The sequence below is a fragment of the Oncorhynchus gorbuscha genome, linkage group LG19 (genome assembly GCF_021184085.1).
Source record: "Oncorhynchus gorbuscha isolate QuinsamMale2020 ecotype Even-year linkage group LG19, OgorEven_v1.0, whole genome shotgun sequence".
NCBI classification, from domain to species: Eukaryota; Metazoa; Chordata; class Actinopteri; order Salmoniformes; family Salmonidae; genus Oncorhynchus; species Oncorhynchus gorbuscha.
In genome coordinates this window covers 6,990,021-7,017,471 of record NC_060191.1, presented here as the reverse complement: position 1 = coordinate 7,017,471, position 27,451 = coordinate 6,990,021, and the positions used below count along the sequence as shown (strand labels likewise).

At 40.7% G+C, this 27,451-nt stretch overlaps 2 protein-coding genes across 5 annotated transcripts; one reads left to right on the top strand and one right to left on the bottom strand.

The window, feature by feature from the left end:
• Nucleotides 1-8,693: 8,693 nt before the first annotated feature.
• tnfrsf1a (tumor necrosis factor receptor superfamily, member 1a) lies at nt 8,694-18,436 on the bottom strand. 2 transcript variants are annotated; one of them, XM_046315149.1, is made up of 10 exons: nt 18,279-18,436; nt 17,343-17,456; nt 16,873-16,996; nt 13,774-13,899; nt 13,431-13,580; nt 13,187-13,268; nt 12,629-12,687; nt 12,242-12,423; nt 11,809-11,932; nt 8,694-10,081 (listed from the first exon to the last, which is right to left on the bottom strand). In XM_046315149.1, the coding sequence occupies exons 2-10, from the start codon at nt 17,406-17,408 to the stop codon at nt 9,792-9,794; spliced, it is 1,203 nt and encodes a 400-aa protein (XP_046171105.1). In that variant the 5' UTR covers nt 17,409-17,456; nt 18,279-18,436; the 3' UTR covers nt 8,694-9,791. The 2 variants fall into 2 exon arrangements, with proteins under 2 accessions (XP_046171105.1, XP_046171104.1); XM_046315148.1 differs by having other exon boundaries at nt 13,431-13,583; nt 18,279-18,433.
• On the top strand, nt 18,433-27,416 carry cd27 (CD27 molecule). Of its 3 annotated transcripts, XM_046315151.1 has the most exons (7): nt 22,754-23,146; nt 23,702-23,767; nt 24,954-25,098; nt 25,172-25,303; nt 26,194-26,445; nt 26,625-26,741; nt 26,839-27,416. In XM_046315151.1, the coding sequence occupies exons 3-7, from the start codon at nt 24,954-24,956 to the stop codon at nt 26,934-26,936; spliced, it is 744 nt and encodes a 247-aa protein (XP_046171107.1). In that variant the 5' UTR covers nt 22,754-23,146; nt 23,702-23,767; the 3' UTR covers nt 26,937-27,416. The 3 variants fall into 3 exon arrangements, with proteins under 3 accessions (XP_046171108.1, XP_046171107.1, XP_046171106.1); XM_046315152.1 differs by lacking the exons at nt 22,754-23,146; nt 23,702-23,767 and adding an exon at nt 18,433-18,523; XM_046315150.1 differs by having other exon boundaries at nt 22,754-23,767.
• The last annotated feature ends 35 nt before the right edge of the window (nt 27,417-27,451 follow it).

The following is a 27,451-nucleotide window of genomic DNA, read 5'->3' as shown; positions in this document are numbered from 1 at the left end:
TCTTTGATTCGGTCCCTCCCTATCCTGCCTCCTTCCCTCCCTTTCTCTAGCACCCCTGCCCTCAAACTGGCCTGACGAGAAAAACTGGATTCCTAAGATAACAAATCTGAGCTACGGCCTAGTTAATGTGTAGCAGTGGTGTTTGTTATGAGGGTGGCGCCGATTCATTTCTTTTGACTAGATGGTTTGTGTTGTTTCATGTCGATCAGTGATATCGATCATTCTGAGGAGGTAATATCTCTACAGGAAGTGATCATGTCCTCTAAAACCCTGTGAGGAGTCTCTACCTAGAGAGACGTGAAGAGCACCGCCTATACGGGTTAGAAAACAGAGAGTGAGACACAGAATGGTAGTTGACTGAGGAACGAGGTGATTGAAAAAGAGGATAAATGTAAAATGACAGGCAGATCAGCAGACATGTAGAGAGGACATGGGAAGAGAAGTGGAAAAGGTTAGAGAGGGGATGTGGCGACAGGTGAAGAGACAGGGGGAGAGGGGACAGGTGAAGAGACAGGGGGAGAGAGGGGACAGGTGAAGAGACAGGGGGAGAGAGGGGACAGGTGAAGAGACAGGGGGAGAGAGGGGACAGGTGAAGAGACAGGGGGAGAGAGGGGACAGGTGAAGAGACAGGGGGAGAGAGGGGCCAGGTGAAGAGACAGGGGGAGAGAGTGGACAGGTGAAGAGACAGGGGGAGAGGGGACAGGTGAAGAGACAGGGGGAGAGAGGACAGGTGAAGAGACAGGGGGAGAGAGGGGACAGGTGAAGAGACAGGGGGAAAGAGGGGACAGGTAAAGAGACAGGGGGGGACAGGTGAAGAGACAGGGGGAGAGGGGACAGGTGAAGAGACAGGGGGGGAGAGAGGGGACAGGGTAACGTTAAAAAGAGAGCAAAAAAAGACCGAGAGGTAGAGTGAGAAGTATAGTTGAATAAGTTAATGCTACGTCGAGGAATGCAGAGACTACATACCAGATGTTATACACACCATTACACCGTCACACACACACACACACACACACAGACCACACAGCCAGACATGCAATTAATGAGCAAGAAAACAAAGCTATACATAATGTATGCTGCAGTCATACACTGAATAGAACAGTATCTAACACTTAGTCATACACTGAATAGAACAGTATCTAACACTTAGTCATACACTGAATAGAACAGTATCTAACACTTACAGTCATACACTGAATAGAACAGTATCTAACACTTAGTCATACACTGAATAGAACAGTATCTAACACTTACAGTCATACACTGAATAGAACAGTAGCTAACACTTACAGTCATACACTGAATAGAACAGTATCTAACACTTACAGTCATACACTGAATAGAACAGTATCTAACACTTAGTCATACACTGAATAGAACAGTATCTAACACTTACAGTCATACACTGAATAGAACAGTATCTAACACTTACAGTCATACACTGAATAGAACAGTATCTAACACTTACAGTCATACACTGAATAGAACAGTATCTAACACTTACAGTCATACACTGAATAGAACAGTAGCTAACACTTACAGTCATACACTGAATAGAACAGTATCTAACACTTACAGTCATACACTGAATAGAACAGTAGCTAACACTTACAGTCATACACTGAATAGAACAGTATCTAACACTTAGTCATACACTGAATAGAACAGTATCTAACACTTACAGTCATACACTGAATAGAACAGTCGCTAACACTTACAGTCATACACAGAATAGAACAGTAGCTAACACTTACAGTCATACACTGAATAGAACAGTAGCTAACACTTAGTCATACACTGAATAGAACAGTATCTAACACTTACAGTCATACACTGAATAGAACAGTATCTAACACTTACAGTCATACACTGAATAGAACAGTATCTAACACTTACAGTCATACACTGAATAGAACAGTAGCTAACACTTACAGTCATACACTGAATAGAACAGTATCTAACACTTACAGTCATACACTGAATAGAACAGTATCTAACACTTACAGTCATACACTGAATAGAACAGTAGCTAACACTTACAGTCATACACTGAATAGAACAGTATCTAACACTTACAGTCATACACTGAATAGAACAGTAGCTAACACTTACAGTCATACACTGAATAGAACAGTATCTAACACTTAGTCATACACTGAATAGAACAGTATCTAACACTTACAGTCATACACTGAATAGAACAGTCGCTAACACTTACAGTCATACACAGAATAGAACAGTAGCTAACACTTACAGTCATACACTGAATAGAACAGTAGCTAACACTTAGTCATACACTGAATAGAACAGTATCTAACACTTACAGTCATACACTGAATAGAACAGTATCTAACACTTACAGTCATACACTGAATAGAACAGTATCTAACACTTACAGTCATACACTGAATAGAACAGTAGCTAACACTTACAGTCATACACTGAATAGAACAGTCGCTAACACTTACAGTCATACACTGAATAGAACAGTATCTAACACTTACAGTCATACACTGAATAGAACAGTAGCTAACACTTACAGTCATACACTGAATAGAACAGTATCTAACACTTAGTCATACACTGAATAGAACAGTATCTAACACTTACAGTCATACACTGAATAGAACAGTATCTAACACTTACAGTCATACACTGAATAGAACAGTCGCTAACACTTACAGTCATACACAGAATAGAACAGTAGCTAACACTTACAGTCATACACTGAATAGAACAGTAGCTAACACTTAGTCATACACTGAATAGAACAGTATCTAACACTTACAGTCATACACTGAATAGAACAGTATCTAACACTTACAGTCATACACTGAATAGAACAGTATCTAACACTTACAGTCATACACTGAATAGAACAGTAGCTAACACTTACAGTCATACACTGAATAGAACAGTCGCTAACACTTACAGTCATACACTGAATAGAACAGTATCTAACACTTACAGTCATACACTGAATAGAACAGTAGCTAACACTTACAGTCATACACTGAATAGAACAGTATCTAACACTTAGTCATACACTGAATAGAACAGTATCTAACACTTACAGTCATACACTGAATAGAACAGTCGCTAACACTTACAGTCATACACTGAATAGAACAGTAGCTAACACTTAGTCATACACTGAATAGAACAGTAGCTAACACTTAGTCATACACTGAATAGAACAGTATCTAACACTTACAGTCATACACTGAATAGAACAGTATCTAACACTTACAGTCATACACTGAATAGAACAGTATCTAACACTTACAGTCATACACTGAATAGAACAGTAGCTAACACTTACAGTCATACACTGAATAGAACAGTCGCTAACACTTACAGTCATACACTGAATAGAACAGTATCTAACACTTACAGTCATACACTGAATAGAACAGTAGCTAACACTTACAGTCATACACTGAATAGAACAGTCGCTAACACTTACAGTCATACACTGAATAGAACAGTAGCTAACACTTAGTCATACACTGAATAGAACAGTAGCTAACACTTAGTCATACACTGAATAGAACAGTATCTAACACTTACAGTCATACACTGAATAGAACAGTATCTAACACTTACAGTCATACACTGAATAGAACAGTAGCTAACACTTACAGTCATACACTGAATAGAACAGTAGCTAACACTTACAGTCATACACTGAATAGAACAGTATCTAACACTTACAGTCATACACTGAATAGAACAGTAGCTAACACTTACAGTCATACACTGAATAGAACAGTATCTAACACTTACAGTCATACACTGAATAGAACAGTATCTAACACTTAGTCATAATAACAACTGCATACCAGGTCATTTTACAAGATATTCTTTATTTAAAAATATAGACAATTGATCAAATTTGTTCATACCTTAATCAAACAAAGCAATGTCTGCATATACTGTATATGATTTGAGAATAAAAAATAGTTTGTATTTAGTAAAATCACCTGTAACAATTCAATGTTAAAAAGTGCTGTATAATATCATACAATCCAATACATGGCATTTCATTGTACTTGTGCACCTGACATTAAAAACTTGAGTGCCATCTATCTACAGTGGCAAGAAAAACAATGTGAACCCTTTGGAATAATCTGGATTTCTGCATAAATTGGTTGTACAATTAGATCTGAACTTCATCTAACTCACAGACAAACACAGTCTGCTTAAACTAATAACACAAATTACTGTATTGTTATTGTCTGTACTGAATACATCATTTAAACATTCAGTGTAGGTTGGAAAAGTATGTGAACCCCAAGGCTAATGACTTCTCCAAAAGCTAATTGGAGTCAGGAGTCAGCTAAACTGGATTCCAATCAATGAGATGAGATAGGAGATGTTGGTTAGAGCTGCCCTGCCCTATAAAAAAACCTGTCTATTTGTGGAAAAATCACCCTGATTAACTCTTTAGTTATATCACAGTTTACCTATTTGCTTATGGTTTTACCTACACCTTGTGACCTGCTTTTAAATTATATGAACAAATAAATATTCCGTTTTATTTGGAATGGCAAGCCAGACAAAATTAAAAGGGCCTATTTATATAGCGAATATGAATTCGGTGGGCAGAAATGATTAAATGTTAAAGCATTAGACCTCTCACTAAAGGCATCAGTCATACAAAAGTCATACTTAAATCCAAACTGGTTCTCTAGTCAATTGGTACAAATGTCTCATCCTATATTCAGGAAGGGCCTTTTTCCCTTTATTCAGATTACACCTGCTCACTTTCAGTTGTTTGAAAAGGAAATAATCTCCAAAATATCTTTATTTTTTTAAACAAGCCTTAGAAAGTTGGTTGCAATTTCAGTTTAATCCACCTGAAAGGACGGAAATAGTACAACAAATATTGTGGTTAAATTCAAATATACTAATTGATCAAAAAAACTGTATTTGTCGAATATTGTTTTTTAAAGGTATAATTTTAGTGAATGATGTCATAAATAGGACTGGTGGAGTTGTCACACATGCAGCTAACACAGACATATGGAAATGTCTGCTCTACCCAAAATTACAACCAATTAATTGCAGCATTACCACAAAAATGGAAGAGGTAAGTAGAAGGGGGAAAAAGTAAGGAACTTGTATGTCGGCCCTGTATTAAAGAACATAAATGGTTAAAGAGAAGTGGATGATCCAGAAGAAGATTGGGAGAATGTCATATGGTCAGATGAAACCAAAATAGAACTTTTTGGTAAAAACTCAACTCGTCGTGTTTGGAGGACAAAGAATGCTGATTTGCATCCAAAGAACTCCATACCTACTGTGAAGCATGGGGGTGGAAACATCATGATTTGGGGCTGTTTTTCTGCAAAGGGACCAGGACGACTGATCCGTGTAAAGGAAAGAATGAATGGGGCCATGTATCGTGAGATTTTGAGTGAAAACCTCCTTCCATCAGCAAGGGCATTGAAGATGAAACGTGGCTGGGTCTTTCAGCATGACAATGATCCCAAACACACCGCCCGGGCAACGAAGAAGTGGCTTCGTAAGAAGCATTTCAAGGTCCTGGAGTGGCCTAGCCAGTCTCCAGATCTCAACCCCATAGAAAACCTTTGGAGGGAGTTGAAAGTCTGTGTTGCCCAGCAACAGCCCCAAAACATCACTGCTCTAGAGGAGATCTGCATGGAGGAATGGGCCAAAATACCAGCAACAGTGTGTGAAAACCTTGTGAAGACTTACAGAAAACGTTTAACCTCTGTCAAATAAACTTCTGTTATTGACCAAATACTTATTTTCCACCATAATTTGCAAATAAATTCATAAAAAAATCCTACAATGTGATTTTCTGTTTTTTTTTCTCATTTTGTCTGTCATAGTTGAAGTGTACCTATGATGAAAATTACAGGCCTCTTGCACAATTGTTGGCTGACTAAATACTTTTTTACCCCACTGTATGTGTATATGTATGCATGCGTGTATGGATATACATATTTACCAAAACATATGGGGGATTGGAAATGATGCAGACAATTACATTGGAAGCAACATTCTAAAAATATATATTTATTTATTTTTTAAATAAAAAAATTAACTCACAAAATTTGAGTTTGCTATTCACAAGAAGCATTGCCTGATGTGAACCATGCCTCGAACAAAAGACCCAAGATTAAGAATTGTTGACACCAGGCAATGCAGGAAAGGGTTACAAAAGTATCTCTAAAAGCCTTGATGTTCATCAGTCCACGGTAAGACAAAATTGTCTAAAAATGGAGAAAGTTCAGCACTGTTTCTACTCTCCCTAGGAGTGGCCATCCTGCAAAGATGACTGCAAGAGCACAGCACAGAATGCTCAATGAGGTTAAGAAGAATCCTAGAGTGTCAGCTAAAGACTTACAGAAATCTCTGTAACATGCTAACATCTCTGTTGACGAGTCTACGATACGTAAAACAAGAATGGTGTTCATGGGAGGACACCAGGGAAGAAGCCACTGCTGCCCAAACAAAAACATTGCTGCAAGTCTGAAGTTTGCAAAAGTGCACCTGGATGTTTCACAGCGCTACTGGCAAAATATTCTGTGGACAGATGAAACTACAGTTGAGTAGTTTGGAAGGATCACACAACACTATGTGTGGAGAAATGAAACTACAGTTGAGTTGTTTGGAAGGAAGGATCACACAACACTGTGTGTGGAGAGATGAAACTACAGTTGAGTTGTTTGGAAGGAAGGATCACACAACACTGTGTGTGGAGAGATGAAACTACAGTTGAGTAGTTTGGAAGGATCACACAACACTATGTGTGGAGAGATGAAACTACAGTTGAGTTGTTTGGAAGGATCACACAACACTATGTGTGGAGAGATGAAACTACAGTTGAGTAGTTTGGAAGGATCACACAACACTGTGTGTGGAGAGATGAAACTACAGTTGAGTAGTTTGGAAGGAAGGATCACACAACACTGTGTGTGGAGAGATGAAACTACAGTTGAGTTGTTTGGAAGGATCACACAACACTATGTGTGGAGAGATGAAACTACAGTTGAGTTGTTTGGAAGGAAGGATCACACAACACTATGTGTGGAGAGATGAAACTACAGTTGAGTTGTTTGGAAGGAAGGATCACACAACACTGTGTGTGGAGAGATGAAACTACAGTTGAGTTGTTTGGAAGGAAGGATCACACAACACTGTGTGTGGAGAGATGAAACTACAGTTGAGTAGTTTGGAAGGATCACACAACACTATGTGTGGAGAGATGAAACTACAGTTGAGTTGTTTGGAAGGATCACACAACACTGTGTGTGGAGAGATGAAACTACAGTTGAGTAGTTTGGAAGGAAGGATCACACAACACTGTGTGTGGAGAGATGAAACTACAGTTGAGTTGTTTGGAAGGAAGGATCACACAACACTATGTGTGGAGAGATGAAACTACAGTTGAGTTGTTTGGAAGGAAGGATCACACAACACTATGTGTGGAGAGATGAAACTACAGTTGAGTTGTTTGGAAGGAAGGATCACACAACACTGTGTGTGGAGAGATGAAACTACAGTTGAGTTGTTTGGAAAGAAGGATCACACAACACTGTGTGTGGAGAGATGAAACTACAGTTGAGTAGTTTGGAAGGATCACACAACACTATGTGTGGAGAAATAAGGCACAGCACACCAACATCAAAACCTCATCCCAGCTGTAAACTATGGTTGAGGCTGCTATGCTGCTTCAGGGCCTGGACAGCTTGCTATCAGACGGAACAATTCATTCCCAAGTTTATAAAGACATTTTGCAAGAGAATGTAAGGCTGTCTGTCTGTCCACAAGCTCAACAGAAGTTGGGTGATGCAACAGGACAACAACTCAAAACACAGAAGTAAATCAACAACAGAATGGCTTCAACAGAAGAAAATAGGCCTTCTGGAGTGGCCCAGTCAGAGTCCTGACCTCAACCTGATTGAGGTGCTGTGGCATGACCTCAAGAGAGCAGTTCACTCCAGACATCCCAAGAATATTGCTGATCTGAAACAGTTTAATAAATAAGAATGGTCCAAAATTCCTCCTGACCGTTGTGCAGGTCTGATCCGCAACTACAAAAAACGTTTGGTTGAGGTTATTGCTGCCAAAGAGGGTCAACCAGTTATTAAATCCAAGTGTTCACATACTTTTCCACCCTGCACTGTGAATGTTTACACGGTGTGTTCAATAGACATGAAAACGTATAATTGTCAGTGTGTTAGTTTAATCAGACTGTGTTTGTCTATTGTTGTGACTTAGATGAAGATCAGATCACATTTTATGACCAATTTATGCAGAAGTCCAGGTAATTCCAAAGGGTTCACATACTTTTCCTTGCCACTCTATCCATCCCTAGTTTACATGTTTAGTCTCCCAGAGATCAGTCATCCCTGCAGAGTGACAGGTGTGTCCTCTGACTAAGTGATGCTGAATAATGGCAGCATGATGATGGGGCTTTAAGGAATGTCATAACTCAGGGATAACACCTACAGAAGACCTGCCTGTGCCCTAACAGTACTGACACAACTATTACTGTACAGATGTAAGAATCAATCACGTGTGGTGATCCAAAACCACGGCACAGACACAACCTGGATGGGTGTGATTGAATAGTACAGTGAATATGGTACAGTGAGAAGACAGATTGATACATACCTAACCTATTTTGTAAAACAAGAATATGTACATCAAGACAGTAGTAAAAGACAGCAAAACTACAGTAGTTTTATCTTCACGCCCAAGCAGCAACTTATCAAAGAACCATTCAAATATACAACATCCTCCTATGCAGTATTAATAACCATATACAAACCAATACAAAGACTTCAAATATGACATATAATGCTAATATCTTTTGATATGTTTGTGGTTGATTAATGCAAGATCGAGACAGAAGGAATCTGTATAGCTTTTAGCTTCCCTATCTAAATATTTGCTTGAGTACTACTGCAACACCAGTAAATACTAAATTTCACATTTACATTTTAGGCATCCTTATCCAGAGCAATTCACATGAGAAATTATGGTTAAGTGTCTTGTTCAAGGGCACAGACAGATTTTTATCACGTTATCAGCTCAGGGATTTGAACCAGCAACCTTTCAGTTACTGGCTACCTGTCGCCACCTAATACTCAGTAATATAGAACTAAATATATAATAATAATAATATATGCCATTTAGCAGACGCTTTTATCCAAAGCGACTTACAGTCATGTGTGCATACATTCTACGTATGGGTGGTCCCGGGGATCGAACTCACTACCCTGGCGTTACAAGCGCCATGCTCTACCAACTGAGCTACAGGGCCCCTGACAGAAGAACTGTAATACTATAGATGGGTGTTAAATCTGTATTACTCTAAACACGACATTTAACTAAATTCTTAGTGTGGTTCTCATACCTGTGTGTGACACATTACAAGTTTGCCTGTTTTACAAACAGCACTGTCTACAACTGCTTTGTAACATACGATTCCTCACTCATTGGTTTGAATGAGCAACAACAAAAAAACATGAGAACAGTGTAAGTTACAGTTGGCAATCAATAATCAGGCTCACTGACAAAAGATTGTATAATACATGAGGAAATATTGTGAAAGCATGACATCACTTCCACCTAGTCTATCAGATCTGGACCCGGTGGAACAACTACCATATTGCTTACACTGTACCAATCCTATTCTCTCAGGTCTACACAAGTGAGGTCAGGGACAAGGGGATGAGTCTGTGTGTCTGATCTTCTCTCTCTCCCTCTACTGATCTCCATACATGGTCTATACAGTCTGCATCTCTCTCCCTCTACTGATCTCCATACTTGGTCTCCAGCTCCTCTGCAGTCCCTCCCAGGTCCATGGCTCTCAGCTTATCCAGCAGGTGGTACAGTAGAGGGCGTGCTAGCACCCCTCCCCCTCCCTGAGCACTTCCCTTAGCCCAGACCCTCAGCATCTGGTACTGGGCTTCCTTAGTGTCACGGAGGTGGTCATTCTCAGCCCTCTCTATAACGATGTCACTCACACCCAGCGAACGCACCAGCTCCTTCACACGACGCAGAGGAACTTGGTCCAACACCGAGTAGATCAACTCAGAGACTGGAGGGAGAGAGGAACAGAGAGAGGTGATAGGAGGGGAGTTAGATTAAAATAGAGTTCAATATACACTACATGGCTAAAAGTACGTGGACACCATAGACAAACATTGGCAGTAGAATGGCCTTACTGAAGAGCTCAGTGACTTTCAACGTGGCACCGCCATAGGATGCCACCTTTCCAACAAGTCAGTTCGTAACATTTCTGCCCCGCTAGAGCTGCCCGGGTCAACTGGTCAACAATTTGATTGATTGATCCTGAGGGTTGCATCACTGCCTGGTATGTCAATTGCTCGGCCTCAGACCGCAAGGCACTACAGACGGTAGTGCGTACGGCCCAGTACATCACTGGGGCCAAGCTTCCTGCCATCCAGGACCTCTATGCCAGGCGGTGCCAGAGGAAGGCCCTAAAAATGGTCAAAGACTCCAGCCACTCTAGTCATAGACAGTTCTCTCTGATACCGCACAGAAGCGGTACCGGAGTGCCAAGTCTAGGTCCAAAAGGTTTCTTAACAGCGTCTACCCCCAAGCCATAAGACTCAGCTAATCAAAGGACTACTCAGACCCCTCTTTTACGCTGCAGCTACTCTCTGTTTATTATCTATGCATAGTCACTTTATCTCCAACTACTTGTACATATTGCTATTGTTATTTTACTGCTGCAGTGTAATTATTTGTTACTTTTACTTTTTATTAACACTTATTTTTCAGAACTTCTTAAAGCATTGTTGGTTAAAGGCTTGTAAGTAAGCATTTAACTGTAAGGTCTACACCTGTTGTATTCGGCACATGTGCCAAATAACATTTGATTTGATTTGTAAAGCTCACCGCCATTGGACTCTGGAGCAGTGGAAATGAGTTCTATGGAGTCATGAATCACGCTTTACTATCTGGCAGTCCAACGGACAAATCTGGGTTTGGTTGATGCCAGGAAAAAGCTACCTGCCCGAATGCATAGTGCCAACTGTAAAGTTTGGTGGAGCAGGAATAATGGTTTGGGACTGTTTTTCATGGTTCTCGCTAGGCACCTTAGTTCCAGTGAAGGGAAATCTTAACTCTACAGCATACAATGACATTCTAGACAATTCTGTGCTTCCAACTTTGTGGCAACAGTTTGGGAAGGCCCTTTCCCGTTTCAGCATGACAATGCCCCCTTGCACAAAGCGAGGTCCTTACAGAAATGGTTTGTTGAGATCGGTGTGGATGAACTTGACAGGTCTGCACAGAGCTCTGACCTCAACCCCATCGAACACCTTTGGGAGGAATTGGAACGTCGACTGTGAGCCAGGCCTAATCGCCCAACATCGGTGCCTGACCTCACTAATGCTCTTGTGGCTGAACAGAAGCAAGTTCCCGCAGCAATGTTTCAACATCTAGTGGAAAGCCTTTCAAGAAGAGTGGAGGCTGTTATAGCAGCAAAGGGGGGACCAACTCCATATTATACACTATATGGCCAAAAGTATCTAAAAAAAACATTCACATTCCAACACACAAAGCTTGGTTTTCATGAATTTTCAGAACATTTGGGTGAGTAAAAATGTATTTCCATTCAAGCAAACTTAACCCTAAGCCAACCCCAACTCCTAGCCCTAACCTTTAAAATCCTCACCTTTTCAGAATTGTCCTACCTTGTCAGAACATTCTGATGACTCGTCAGGACATTCTAGTCCGGATAAGATAGGGAAACATGTGCACCCAGACACGTTCGCATGCACACACACACACACTTACTCTTGATCTCCTTGGGGACACAGTTCGGTAGCTTGCTGAGTAGCTCCTGTTCACACTCACACACTGGGCTACATGAAGGGATACTCTGGTTGAGAACGTTCTCTGAGGCCTCTTGGATCAGCCTCTACAATCACAGAAAATGGAAAACATCAGAATTCTACTATATAGAACTGCATCCGATCCCAGTACATCCTAAACCCGGGGAGCACAACACAATCAATAAAGGAAATCCTATTGGTTTCCTCCCATCACTATGGTGCAAACAGTCTATAAATGCTCTTGAGTGTTCAAAACAGTAGTTGAAATGGTATCTATTTTGTCTCCAATAAAACCCTTTAAAAGGTTTTTATCAGATTGGGGTTTGTCCAGTCAGGTCAGAGGTGAAATACAAGATGTCAGGGGTCAAAGGTGAGAGGTCAGAGATGTGTCTCACCCGAGTAGACTTCTCGGAGCCCTGAGAGGTGATCTCAGCAGAGAGAAAGGAGCTTGACCCCTTGGGTTTCCGTCGGACCACTAGTACGCCCATGATCCCCATCACCACCAGCAGCACCACACAAACACAGCCGAACGCAGCCAACAGGTAGGGAGACCAAACACCCCATCCAGTGTCTTTAGCTGGAAAGAGGGGCAGACATGCAGAGTGAGAGGATGAATACATGCTGCAGCCCTTACGGCAAATGTGAAACAGCCACTACTGAAACAGTCTAATTCCAATATGTACAAAAAAACAAAACAAAAAGTTTCAAAGTATCTTGTGACCCACCAAATAAACAAACTATGTTTCTAGCCAGAACCCAGCCACAAAGTATCAGAAACTCACGTTTGGGAGTGGGATCTGTGCCTGAAGCACACTCCTGTTGGCAGTCAGCTGATCTACAACTGGAGAGAAGATACACAGAGGAAATTGTATGTTATTGAAGAAGAAGTGGCCCGTTTGTGAAGAGGAAATGATTAGTATTGAGTCATGTGAAGAACAGCTCTACAGAAGAACCATTCAGGCCTGTTGCAGCATAACCCCCTCCGGAAAGACAGAAGACTGAAAGAGAACAGCGCTTTATCAGTGGTCAGCACTGCCTAAGGTCTTGATGAGCAGTAAATTAGGGTGAATCAGGTGTGTTAGTGCTGGGCGGGAACTAAAGCCTGGACATGATGACCTTCTCCAACCTTACATAGCAACAGACTGTAGGTCTCCAGGACCAGGGTTGGTGTGACCACAAAACAGCTGACACGGCAAAACGCTTCTGTCTTTTTAACTCACCCACGGAAAGAAGTTTGTTGCACAACGTTGCAGACAGTTTCTATTAAACTTCCCATTTACATGCAGAATGTTCATGAAGCAGACAAACCCAAGAGTTTTACCAGACAAGCCAGTACTTACTTTTGGCATGGAAGACAGTTCCTGTTGTTTTTCTTGTTTCGGAAGTCCTTACATTCACACACTGTATCGCTCTCTGGAGTACCTGTCAACAACAGTATGTACACTCAGTACACACACAAACAAATAGTACAACAAAACAAAAAAAAGGGTTGTCCTTACTATGTAATAACCATTATACTGTGTCATCCATAAGTAAATACCAGGTTGGGTGGAAAAATGTGAAACATTATGAAGACAAACTCACATGGTTGCGTTTCTCTCTCTCCAGGTCCACATGTCTTGCAACGGAGGCACTCCCGTGTTACTGAGTTTATTCTCTTTTTGTAGAAGCCTTCAATGCAGCGACACACTGCGTTCCTATTCTTCTTGCATGGCGACACCTCTTCCTCATTGTCTACTGGTGTATGGAACAACACAGCCAAGAACAGAGAGAAAGAGAATGCGGAGGGGGACAGAGAGAGAAGGCATTTGTTATCATACCATACTGAGACCATCTATAGTGATGACATTTTTTTTAATGGATTTTGTAAAAAAAAAAAAGGCATGTTATTGTAAATTGTACGTTTTTCTAAAGAAATGTATAGTACCATCACAGCGTGTACAACGGAGGCAGTTCCTGGCGTAGTTACTCCTCTCTAGGTATGTCCTGCCCTCTTTACAGGGTTCACATTGGCTCTCACCCTCTTTAGTGCAGTCCTCCTTCAACTTAAGCCCTGTAGAACACAAGGCATACATACTCTAAGGGGGGGGGCAACACAATCCAGAATATTTATTTACTGTAAAACCTGGTAATACAGAGCTAAAACTAGGTTAAGAGAGTGACAAATATAGTAAACAGTATGTAAGGCCTATAGTGTGACAGATGACAGGTAAGACAATAAGAGTATAATCTTGAAATAAGGTTTTAGTTTAAAGCTGGAATCCTTAACTGGTGGAACTGCCACGTCCAACAAACAAGTTACTGCAAACAAGATAGTTTTTCCCCCTCTGACACCTCTGCAGAGGAACACATCTCCCCCGCTGCACCGAACGAGCCAATTGAAGCACACCTAGCCTTCTCCTTTGCTTGTGCAAAATTTGGTGATCCAGAAACAAGAGATCGCTTATGTGGCTGTTTTGTATGGGAATCTGGGAATATTTAGCCAATGAAACATTTCTGGTACCTCTCAGCAGAAAGGAAAAGAGACTTTTAAAACAGAATTGAGTGAAGTAGCATCAAATATGTTGAATGAGCAACTAATGAGCATGGAGAGTTTGATGAAATGACCTTATATATCTTTCAGTCCAATACAGCGGTTTACTTACTTTCTAGCTCTTCGTTAGATGCACACTTTTTGTAAATACCAGAAGGTAACTGTCCTCTCCAAGTTTAGCTGGAATTTAGCCCCGAAAATATTTGGATAATGTGATTGGTTGACGATGTGACATTGGCCTACGTTTCTTCTTGAGCTGCGCAGAAGATCAGATCTCAACAACATTGGAGAAGTGTTAAAAGCGTCCATCAGCAGTTAAAACAATAAGAAATCATCCACAAGTGGAGGGATGGGGCTGGAGAAACGTAACCACTCTCAAATTCATAGACAGAGCTATGCAACGACTGACCATCCATGATATCAAAATGATAGTTTTAACCATGTTTTGAGACTATACAAAGTTTGTTTAGATTTACTTTGTTTACAAACATTGGAGTAAAAGAAGCTTATATTTTGGGTTCTGATGGGTTACGACAGTTGAACTAAGCTCTAGCTTCTAGATACAGTATATTCTTTTTTTTAAATCACTGGATACATATCATTAATTAAGTCCAAAAATTGAGGCAGCTACCTACTGTAGATTTCCCCTTTAACATCACCAGCACCACATCCTTAAGATATAAACTCAGCAAAAAAAGAAACATCCCTTTTTCAAGACCCTGTCTTTCAAAGATAATTCGTAAAAATCCAAATAACTTCACAGATCTTCATTGTAAAGGGTTTAAACAATGTTTCCCATGCTCAATGTTCAATGAACGACAAACAATTAATGAACATGCACTTGTGGAACAGCTTACAGACAGTAGGCAATTAAGGTCATAGTTATGAAAACTTTCTACTGACTCTGAAAAACACCAAAAGAAAGCTGCCCAGGGTCCCTGCTCATCTGCGTGAACGTGCCTTAGGCATGCTGCAAGGAGGAATGAGGACTGCAGATGTGGCCAGGGCAATAAATTGCAATGTCCGTACGGCGAGAATCCTAAGACAGCACTACAGGGAGACAGGACGGACAGCTGATCGTCCTCGCAGTGGCAGACCATGTGTAACAACACCTGCACAAGATCGGTACATCCAAACATCACACCTGTGGGACAGTTACAGGACGGCAACGGAAACTGCCAAAGTTACACCAGGAACACACAATCCCTATATCAGTGCTCAGACTGCCTGCAAAAGGCTGAAAGAGGCTGGACTGAGGGCTTGTAGGCCTGTTGTAAGGCAGGTCCTCACCAGACATCACCGGCAACAACGTCACCTATGGGCACAAACCCACCGTCGCTGGACCAGACAGGACTGGCAAAAGGTGCTCTTCACTGACGAGTCGCGGTTTTGTCTCACCAGGGGTGATGGTTGGATTCGCGTTTATCGTCGAAGGAATGAGTGTTACACTGAGCTCTGTACTCTGGAGCGGGATCGATTTGGAGGTGGAGGGTCCATCATGGTCTGGGGCGGTGTGTCACAGCATCATCGGACTGAGATTGTTGTCATTGCAGGCCATCTCAATGCTGTGCATTACAGGGAAGACAGCCTCCTCCCTCATGTGGTACCCTTCCTGTGGGCTCATCCTGACATGACCCACCAGCATAACAATGCCACCAGCCATACGGCTTGTTCTGCTCATTCCTGCAAGACAATAATGTCAGTGTTCTGCCATGGCCAGGGAAGAGCCTGGATCTCAATCCCCTTGAGCACGTCTGGGACCTGTTGGATCGGAGGGTGAGGGCTAGGGCCATTCCCCCCAGAAATGTCCGGGAACATGCAGGTGCCTTGGTGGAAGAGTGGGGTAACATCTTACAGCAAGAACTGGTGCAGTCCATGAGGAGATGCCCTGCAGTACTTAATGCAGCTGGTGGCCACACCAGATACTGACTGTTACTTTTGATTTTGACCCCCCTTTGTTCAGGGACACATTATTCCATTTCTGTTAGTCACATGCCTGTGGAACTTGTTCAGTTTATGTCTCAGTTGTAAAATTTCTATGAACATAAGATTCAACACATGTTAAGTTTAAATAAACGCAATTGACAGTGAGAGGACGTTTCTTTTTTTGTTGAGTTTAGTATATTGCCATAAGGGCAACATGACTGCAAGAGACAGGTTGGAATGTCAATTCTCATCAAATAATATGAAGTCAATGAAATACGGGACAAACATTTTTTCTAAATTAGTAGTGTTTTAATTTGTTGATAATATAAGGGACATGATTATTTGGTTGTGGGATGTGGGAAAAATGAGGGACTGTCCGGCACAATCCGGGACATAGTTACCCTCGTTCTGGGGCGAACAGTGGCACTGTTTCCCTTAATGCGGATTTGATCTTTAACTCAATGCATAGTGTATGGAAAAGTATAAGTTACAGCCACTTTACACTCGGGACTGGAAAGGCCCAGTTGTATAAGTGCAGTGTAATATAGTACAGTACAGAAGGCCTACCTTCATGGCACTTTCGACAGCATGTCCCGTTAGCAGTACGGTAATGACTCCCCTCAAGGCATTGCAACTCCCGGGTCCTATCAGGAGGTGGTGGTGCCGAGAGGGAGGGGTCTACTGACCAGCACTGCAACATTACATTACATTACATTGTTGTTATAGAAAAGATCCAATCAAATCATTCATATGTAACCAGTCATATGTAATTACTGAAAATATTTTATAACTGATTGACAGGACCTATTCCTGAAATGATTGACTCATTTATTTACTGATTTAATCATGTATTAACACTGAATTGAATGGTCCTGTCAATCAGTTATAAAATGTTTTCATAATTGACAAATTTGACAGTTGATGAGTTGGTGGGGGTTGATTGATGTATTGATGAGAAATAATTACGACTAGATGGGGCATTATGTTATTGGTAAAGGACTCTGCATTATGCATCTGTTCATGTTAAAGTTTCTTACCACTAGGAGCAGAGCGCAGACGTTCAGAATGCATTTTTCCTTCCATTTCCCTCTCAAGACGTCCATTCTTTCACATCACTCTTCTCACCAACACCATCTTTAAAAGAACAACACTTGCAGAAAGGAGAGATGGGGTAAAACGTGTGACAAAACTCTCTTCATAATGCTTTCACACATTAGGCCCACTAGACTTACCTTTCTGCTAGTGCAAAGAAAATGTTGTCAATATGAATCAGTATTAAGTTCAAAAATAACTTTTTACTACCATGTCAAGGCTATATAGATATGAACTTGTATGGTTTAAAATGCACCTGCACGGTGCCTGGGAGGGTTGTTTCTAAATCGGGATGTAGCATAATGCTAAAAATGCCTATTGGAGCAACAAGTGAGAGGGGGGTATGTTGGGCGATTTTTAAAAACATTTAGCATCACTACGTCAAGGGAATATATACTATATCCGAATTGAACTAATTCATGTTTTTATTTTTTAGAACTTAACCGTTCGTTATCTTGGCAAGGCAGTTAAGAACAAATTCTTATTTACAATGACGGCCTACACCGTCGCTGGGCCAATTGTGTGCGGCACTATGGGACTCCCAATCATGCCCGGTTGTGATACAGCCTGGATTCGAACCAGGATGTCTGACGCCTCTAGCACTGAAATACAGTGCCTTAGACCGCTGCGCCAGTCGGGAGCCGGTTTAAGTTGAGGTAAATTATTTTCCAGTTTTCCGGGACGTACGTTATAGCTAGCCATTTTAATTTATACAAAGTTCATATCTATTTCAAGAATAAACTCCGCTAAAGCTACAATGATAACCGAGAAAATGTATTTTGTTTCGATTTCACTGTAGCTTACGCCCACCGTTTTAGCCGCAGAGGTCCGATATCAATCTCTTTTCCCAAAACTACAGGCGGAGAGTTACCGTCACTTACCTTGATCAAAACCGTTCCTACATGACAAATAGTGATGCAGTCGAGTCTCCTAAATTAAAATCTATTTTTAGTAAAAGTTTAAGAAATACATTCCAAAGAGACGCCAGGGTGTTAAGTCGCGAGTTCTAGAGAGGGGGCGGACTCAAACGGGAAAATGGGCACGTCATGCTCGTAAGTCATTGCTTCACTGCACCCAGGCTTTAAGGAAGTCTGAATTGCAGTGCATGATACAGGTTACAACATAGGTAGGTAGTAGGTTAAATACTTATGTAACTCGATTGAGCAATAGCAGACTGTGCGCCTATGGGTCACAAGAGAAATTTCCCAAGTGTATACAAAAACAACAATTAAAACACCTGCACGGTGCTTGGTGGGTTGTTTCTAAATCGGGATGTAGCATAATGCTAAAAATGCCTATTGCCTATTGGAGCAACAGGTGAGAGGGGTGTATGTTGGGCGATTTTTAAAAACATTTAGCATCACTACGTCAAGGGAATATATACTATATCCGAAGATATCTACGTTTATTTTAGGAAGTTGTGTATCTCTGGAAATAAGCAGAATGCATGCAAACATAACCCTTTTGAAAACAGCTTGTCTCTTGGCTCAATTTACCTCGGGTGTGGAGTAAATTGAGGATGGGGACAGGGTAGCCTACGCATAGGGAACCATTTCTAACTGTACATTTTAAAACATTTACGTGTAACCTCATATCCCAGCGATAATACCTTGTATTACACCGGGGAAGAAAACTCAACCGAGGAAGGCATTAAACTTGACTAATCACTCAAATGCGAGGCGTCTTCAAAATACTATTCATATTATGCATAAAACGGACTAAATGTAATCATCATTTGTATGGGGTGTGTTGATTAGCCGTTGGCTCAACTGTCCCCTCGCCAAATCAGAATCACCGTTATTCGCCTAGTACATTTATAAAAACTCAGAACTTTACTTGGTGATATGGTGCTGCTAGTGATGGACAACATTTAGAGACAGAATACAGACAGCAGAGTATCAACAAAGTGTACATACATTATATATACACAATAATTATGGTACAATTTAACTGGGTGCAAGGGTGCACTTTCATGCTATGTTTAGGACCTCATATTGTAGCTTATAGAGACCACAACTGATGTATAAAACTAGTGGAGGCTGCTGAGGGGAGGACGGCTCATAATAATGGCTGGAATGGCGCGAATGGAGTAAAAAAAGGAAACCATGTGTTTGATGTAGTTGATACCATTCCACTGATTCCAGTCCAGCTGTTACCACCATCCCGTCCTCCCCTATATACTTTAAAACTAGCCTATAACTGGCATCATGAAACCTATATCACAATACATGTATTTGACTTTATGAAAATCAGTTTTTTTGGGCCTAACTTGCTTGCTGCTTTTTCCATGTGTTTTTTTCCTTCACAGACTATGAAATGATGACCTCTTCCTAAATATTTAGTCACATGATTAATTTTGTGTATGGTTTCCTAGAAACAACTAACCCTTTGGCTCAACTTACCCCACTCTCCCATATATATATATATAGGTTTGAAGAAAGGAAGTACTTCTCACTGCCGAGCAAACGGATAAACACAGGTAACAGAAAGATAAGCAGATTTATTATATATATCTTATCTTTCTGTTACCTGTGTTTATCCGTTTGCTCGGCAGTGAGAAGTACTTCCTTTCTTCAAACCTACTTCCTTTCTTCAAACCTACTTCCTTTCTTCAGAACCCACTTCCTTCTCAAAGCTTCACAGCTCTCATCATACTTATCCATTTCTTTATCACTCACTCAATCACTCAAGGGTGATTATACTAATTAATACACATTTTGATCCAATTGTGCAACCAGATCCGCAAGGAAACTGTATTATTTTAAATATGCTATTAAAACATATCTGGCTAATTAATCCATATGGGCCAAATAATGATGATCCACACTTTTTTTGAAAATACAAGCATTGATATAATCTATTATTATGCTGGAAGATTATAATGTGGTTTTAAAGTACCAGAATGGATTGTAAAGGAAATCACTCTACAAACTACGTGGACATTGGAAATTGAATCAAAGCCTATTAGATGACAATTTGTTCTTAACTAAGACAAAATAATTCATAATTTACTTATTTTCGTACAACATAGGTACAGCAGATTCTCTTATTGTATGGGACACTTTCAAATGTACTATTAGAGGCCATTCAATACAATACTCACCATTAAAACAAAATCAGTTTAGGTCAGAAGAGATTAGACTAATAAAGGAAATGGAGGAAGTAACAGCGCAGGTAGGTGGTAATGGAAACTGTACTATAGAGGCACAAAATAGGTTAGAGAAAAAACAAAAAGAATTGGAGGTACTTATTCAAGAACGATCAAGTGTAATGTATTACAAAAATAAAGCGAATTGGATGGAAAATTGTGAAAAATGCACAAAATATTTATTGAATCTTCAACATAGAAATTCTACCAAAAATGATTTACAGAAACTTGTTACAAATGATGGAGTATTCCATGATTCACCAAATTATATTTTGAAAGAGAAAGCAAAATATTTAAATTGTTTTCTTTTAAGTCTCCTCCATTTCCAATGAACGATGTTAACTGTAAGGATTTCTTTCCTAATAATAATGTCAAATTAACAAATTTACAGAAAGACCTGTGTGAAGGCCAACTTACAGAGAAGAGGATCTTTTTGAGGCAATAAAATCTTTTCAGTCCGTAAAAACACCAGGACTTGACGGTATACCAGTAGACCTTTTTGATGTACTCAAATATCCATTATTAGCATGTTTTAATTACTCTTATGCAAATGGTAGACTTTCAGGTACTCAACAAGGTCTAATTTCATTACTACTAAAACAGGACCCAGGTGGTAAGTATAAAGATCCAGTCCATTTAAAAAACTGGAGGCCTCTAACACTTCAGTGTTACGGTGCGAAAATCCTGGAGAAATGCATAGAATTAAAAAGGTTTTACCAGATATTGTTCATCCTGAGCAGACAGGTTTTTTTTACATGGACGATATATTGGACATAATATACGACAATTACTTGAAACAATTGAACATTATGAAACATCAAAGATACCAGGCCTGGTCTTCATAGCAGATCTTGAAAAGGCGTTTGATAAAGTACGACTAGAATTGATATATAAATGCCTGGATTACTTTAATTTAGGTGAATCTCTTATACAATGGGTTACAGTTATGTACAGCAACCCCAAATGTAAAATAGTAAAAATAGGATGATAGTGAAGTAGACATACTTGGTATTCACATCTCAAAAAACATATGAACTTACCACAATTAATTTCAATAGAAAGTTAACAAAAATAGATAAGATTCTGAAACCATAGAGGTAAATACTTTTAATACTTTTTTCGAAAGGCTCATCCTTCGTTCAAAACTGGCCTTTTTGTCTTTACACAGGTTACAGCTTCTCATTTACAACTAATTGAAAATGAGATTTTGTTTAAACTTTTGTCCTTTCTTAAACAAGCCATACAAAGCTGGTTACAATTTCAGTTTTATCCTCCAGAAAATATAGAACATATATTACAGCAAATGTTATGATTAAACTCAAATATACTGATTAATTAAAAAACATTCTTTATGGAATTTTTTTAAATTGGTACTATATTTATTAATGGTATTATGAATAGAAACAGAGGAGTGGTCACATATGTTGCTATCGAAAATATATGGGAATGTCTGCTCAATCCAAACTTCCAACCAACTGATTGCAGCACTACCACAAAAAGGTGGAAAGGGGAGAAGGTAGGGAACTTGTTTGCATGCCATATATTAAAGATACAAATTGGCTGAAAGGAACTGGCATAAATAGAAAAATATACCAGTTTCATCTGAGGACAAAAATTTGACAGCTGCAGGTTGCAAAATAAATGGGAGGAGCTTTTCGGTGTACCAATTCCATAGCATATGGTTTAGGAACTGGTACAAAAAACTACACTTGATTCAACACTTGGAGTTTTTCAGTTTAAATGACTATATAAAATTCTTGCCACCAACAGATATATATATATATATATATATATATATATATATATATATATATATATATATATATATATATATATGGGGCATACAACAATCTCAGCTCTGTAGATTTTGCTGCGAAGAGACAGAATCAATAGATAATTTATTCTGGTATTGCCCCTATGTAGCTTGTTTCTGGTCACAAGTTCAGGAATTGTTTTTAAAAAATCACAACATGTAAATAAAATGAACCTTAGAAATAGCAGTGTTGGGCGATTTGGAAAGCCATAGTCAGTCAATTAATAATACTCATAGGAAAGGTTTATCTTTAGCTCACAATCTGTGGATAATATACGATTAGAAAGGTAAACATTTTTTTGTAAAACATCACAGCACTATTGAGAAATATATGGCACATGGAAACCAAACAAGGTTTCGAAGGGGGGGGGGTAGTAGAGGGGTAAAATAAAAATAAACAAAATGTACCCTTCAGCCAATGGAAAACATATAATAAGAAAATCCTGGAGAAACATTCATGAGAATCAGTCATGTTGTTTTGGTTGACAACTGTTTGTTTCTGCAGACTGAGGCTCAGCCCAGTCATTTCTGTTTGTTACAGAAATCTGTGTATGCTGTATGAATGCTCAGAGGCCTGAGGCGAAGGTGGAGAGAGATGTGTAGAGGGTCGTCCCTGCCGCTGCTCCCTGGGCTGTAACAGTTCACCCAGGGTCATGTGATGTGGCTTGGCTTCTGTGAAAATCCAGGTTGAGCTGAGAAGGAGCAGACCACAGAGTCAATGAAACCTCGTGACCTCTGACAGAGAGACTGCTGCATATGGTTGAAACACACACACACACACCACACAGGTGCAGACACATTCACCCGACGCACACACGCACACACACACTAACCATGATAGGCAAAATATGACATTCAGTTAACCCACAGAGTCAATGTAGCTGAAAAACCTGTTGTGTACATGTCCATAAAGACTGTCAATGTCATTTCTCTCAGTCTGATCTGAGTATGTTTGACTGGACTGTGAATTTAAATAAGAACGGCTGCTGCTTACAGTGAAGAAAATGACTGGTCCTAAGATGAGTGTAATGTAGTCATATCACTCTGAAGTTACCTTATCATCAAAGCAACTGAGCGAAAGAGAGAGAGACAGACGGACATAAAGAGAGTCTTAAAGATTGTTTTGGAACCTAATATCACCGTTTCTGATGAAAAAAGAGAGACAGACAAACAGCAGTGGAATAAAAGGGGGAGGAAGAGGGGCAAGTTTAGGGTTTTAAGCGGCACAGTGGTTCAGAGTGAACTAGGGGGGTCGTCATAGAGAGAGAGATAGGATTCTTGAAATGGCAGTTTACCTTATGACTCATCTTTTGAATAATACTCTGACACACTGTGATCCCCAGTTCAGTCACACAGTCAGAGGGTCCAGAGTCACATCTATCTCATTCTCTCATCCTCTCTGAGACACGGTAAGTCAGACTCTACACTTCCCTACTGAAACACGTTGTGTTCAGGTCTGTCGTTAGAGTCCTGGTCTTGCTTGATGTATCTATAATGGTATACAGTCAGACTCTACACTTCCCTACTGAAACACGTTGTGTTCAGGTCTGTCGTTAGAGTCCTGGTCTTGCTTGATGTATCTATAATGGTATACAGTCAGACTCTACACTTCCCTACTGAAACACGTTGTGTTCAGGTCTGTCAGAGTCCTGGTCTTGCTTGATGTATCTATAATGGCATACAGTCAGACTCTACACTTCCCTACTGAAACACGTTGTGTTCAGGTCTGTCGTTAGAGTCCTGGTCTTGCTTGATGTATCTATAATGGCATACAGTTGGACGTGTTTATGTCATCGCTTCGTTTTTCACTGTCAGCATGTAGGTGTTTTGTCTGGAATCTGTATCATGTTTTCTACTTTAGGTGGTCTCCCGTTTCTCATGTCCTTGAAACTGACTCTTACAGCTACTGTTTGGGCCTACGATAATGTCCTGCCATTGCAATACTTTATCTCTCGATAATATATTGTTGGATGATATCTTTATGACTGCAGTATACACTGAGTATACAAAACATTAGGAACACCTGCTCTTTCCATGACAGACTGACCAGGTGAATTCAGGTGAAGCTATGATTTCCTTTTTGATGTCACCTGTTAAATCCACTTCAATCAGTGTAGATGAAGAGGAGACAGGTTACAGAACGATTTTTAACCCTTGAGACATTGTGTACGTGTGCCTTTCAGAAGGTGAATGGGCCAGACAAAAGATTGAAGTGCTTTTAAAAATGGGGTACGGTAGTAGGTGCACCGGTTTGAGTGTGCCAAGAACTACAACACTGCTGGGTTTTTCACACTCAACAGTTTCCCGTGTGTATCAAGAATGGTCCACCACCCAAAGGACATCCAGCCAACTTGACAACTGTGGAAAGCATTGGAGTCAACATGGGCCAGCATCCCTGTGGAACGCTTTCAACACCTTGTAGAGTCCATGCCCTGGCGAATTGAGGCTGTTCTGAGGGCAAAAAGGGGTGTAACTCAATATTAGGGAGGTGTTCCTAATGTTTTGTACACTCAGTGTGCGTCGATGTTCTGAAGTTCTTGTAAAATATCTGTTAAATATTGACTGTCTTCCTCTTTTTCTCTTCATTCCTCTCAGATGCATATCTTCTGGTGGATCACCCACATCTTTCTATCCCTCCCTTCTCTCCTCTCTCTAGTCCAATCCCTCACGTGCGACAATGAGACACAGTATGCTTGGCCACTGCATGTAAGCCAATGGTGCTGCGACAAGTGTCCACCAGGTAAGCCATTTGAAAAATACTTTCATCAGGTGTGTGTGTGTGCATGTGTAATTGAATGTGTTGCACTTTACAGGTCAGCATCTGGTGGGACGCTGCACTGGTCAGAACAGCCCTACCCAGTGTACTGACTGCGATAGCGGCTACTACTCAGACAGCTACAACTTCAACATAGGTTGCAAATCCTGCGATGGCTGCAGCATGAGTGGTGAGTGTGTCTATACATTTCCAGCAAAATATGATTGGCACTGATACTTGTCTTGTTTGTCTGTCGAAAACGGTTACTCACCTATTTTTCTAAGTCATAGTTATGAAGGATTTTACAGATGAAAACACATAGCCTGCTAGGGATTTCCCCCTTCACTGTACCATGGTGGGACACAGTCAGAGAGAGAGGGGGAGGGGGGCACTGAGAAACACTGACTCACCCACCCAGGAGTAGAGGAGGGTTGGGAGGCCTGGAGGGCAGAAGGGATGGCATGTCTACCAAGTAATGTCAAGGATATCAGTGGTGATGGGGGGGGCAGTGGGAGGGGTTAGTGGTAGACAGATATCATCTCACCGGTGGAAATAACCTTTTTACTTTAAAGATAAACATTGGAAAGTACAGCTGACAGAACATTCTCATTACATCGTTGTCATCGAGTGTAGTGGGGGACAAAAATAGAGATTAACTATTTTTAAATAGAGGTGAGAGAGGTTTGAGTAGTCACAGACTCGGTGAACACATTTGAACTGTCATTCACTCTAGTCAAGTGAGTGTGTGTGTGTGTGTGTGTGTGTGTGTGTGTGTGTGTGTGTGTGTGTGTGTGTGTGTGTGTGTGTGTGTGTGTGTGTGTGTGTGTGTGTGTGTGTGTGTGTGTGTGTGTGTGTGAAGGGTGGGGTCTGACGGTAATATACACTTCATAGGACCTTGTTGAATCAGTCAAAAGCTGATTCAACAAGGTCCTATGAGTCATTTTGAAGACGAGTTATTTCATCATATTCAGGCATGATTTCAGATTGTGTTTGACTACGTGACAAAAACACTATGTCAAAGTCAGTATACATGAAGGCACACAGACAAATAGACCACCTATGACTTGTGTTCCGTTACAGAGCTGCAGTATGTATCTCGCTGTTCCACCAAGCAGAATGATGTGTGCAGCTGTAAACCAGGCTACCGCTGCAGAGGCAGTGGCACCTGTCTGGACTGTGAGGAGATCCCCAGCCCGAACACACCCAAACTCATACCGACACCTCCCATCATGCCAGCTACAGTGTCAAACCACTCGGTGCCTGGTATCCCTAATCATAGACCTAAACCTGTCACCAAACCTGGTCCTGGGCCCATCACAAATCCAAACCAAGGTAAACTACAATACAAATTATGAAAATGGCCTGAAAGTGTTCAAAGTGACATGTAAAAATGCCATGAGAGCTACATAGTTCTCTCTCTCTCACAAAACCCAAAACAATGCCGGTGTTCATGTGTTTTATGGCCCTGACCTCTCTCTCTACTCCTCTGTCTCTCATACACACACAAACAGATGATAGCAAGTGGCTCCCGGTGTGTGTGTCTGCAGTGTGTGTGTGTCTACTGCTCACCTGCCTTGTTGCCATATCAAAGCTCAAACCTGTTCTGCGATGGATTGGTTCACCAAACAGTAAGTCCATGTCACTGTTGATCTGTCCTGTAGTTCTATTGAACACAATACATATGCAATCACATTTGACTTAACCCTAATCTTATGGGTCCATCAGGCTTCTGGTCTCCCAAAAAGACTACTCCAGCGGAAGAGGAAGTGCCCATGCCGGTCCAGGAAGTGTGTGGAAAGCCAGAGCTGCTACTGGACGTATGATGGAGGAAGTAGGTGTCGAAGGAGAGGATGAGAACTCACAAGCGAGCTGGGAGACCCGGGAGACAAACAGACTACCTCACATTCCCATTGAAGTGAAACTAACCTGAAGGCTAGACAGGCTGCTGTATTGGTTTAATGCAGTGGCTTCTGTATCTAGGACTTTCAGAAAGGACAAGAAAATAGGACAAAAAGACACTTTGAAGTATGAAGATACAGACTAAAGATGAGTGGGAGTCTGTGACCGAGAAAGAGCAGATTGAGAGTGAGAAACAAAGAGTGAACAAGAGACACAGAGAGAGACAGACAGACACACACACAAACATTTGTGTGCTGAATACGTGTACTGTACATGTTTATGTTGAAGATGTTTTACACCTTCATTACAATTATGCTTTTTGCTGTATCTATGCTTTATGCCAGTGTTTACATAGTAGTGGCTGTTTAAAACATACAGTGCTGTATTTTAAATAAAGAACAGAATCACAAATGTTACAGACCTACTGTAATGTCATACA

Coding starts and splice junctions, on each gene's coding strand:
- tnfrsf1a (XM_046315148.1), bottom strand. CDS start 17,408: ATGGACGTCTTGAGAGGGAAATGGAAGGAAAAATGCATTCTGAACGTC. Junction 13,584..13,773: donor CCGTTGTACACGCTGTGATG/GTACTATACATT, acceptor TCCATACACCAG/TAGACAATGAGGAAGAGGTG. Junction 12,424..12,628: donor CACAGATCCCACTCCCAAAC/GTGAGTTTCTGA, acceptor CCCTCTTTCCAG/CTAAAGACACTGGATGGGGT.
- cd27 (XM_046315152.1), top strand. CDS start 24,954: ATGCATATCTTCTGGTGGATCACCCACATCTTTCTATCCCTCCCTTCT. Junction 25,099..25,171: donor CTGCGACAAGTGTCCACCAG/GTAAGCCATTTG, acceptor TGCACTTTACAG/GTCAGCATCTGGTGGGACGC. Junction 26,446..26,624: donor CATCACAAATCCAAACCAAG/GTAAACTACAAT, acceptor ACACACAAACAG/ATGATAGCAAGTGGCTCCCG.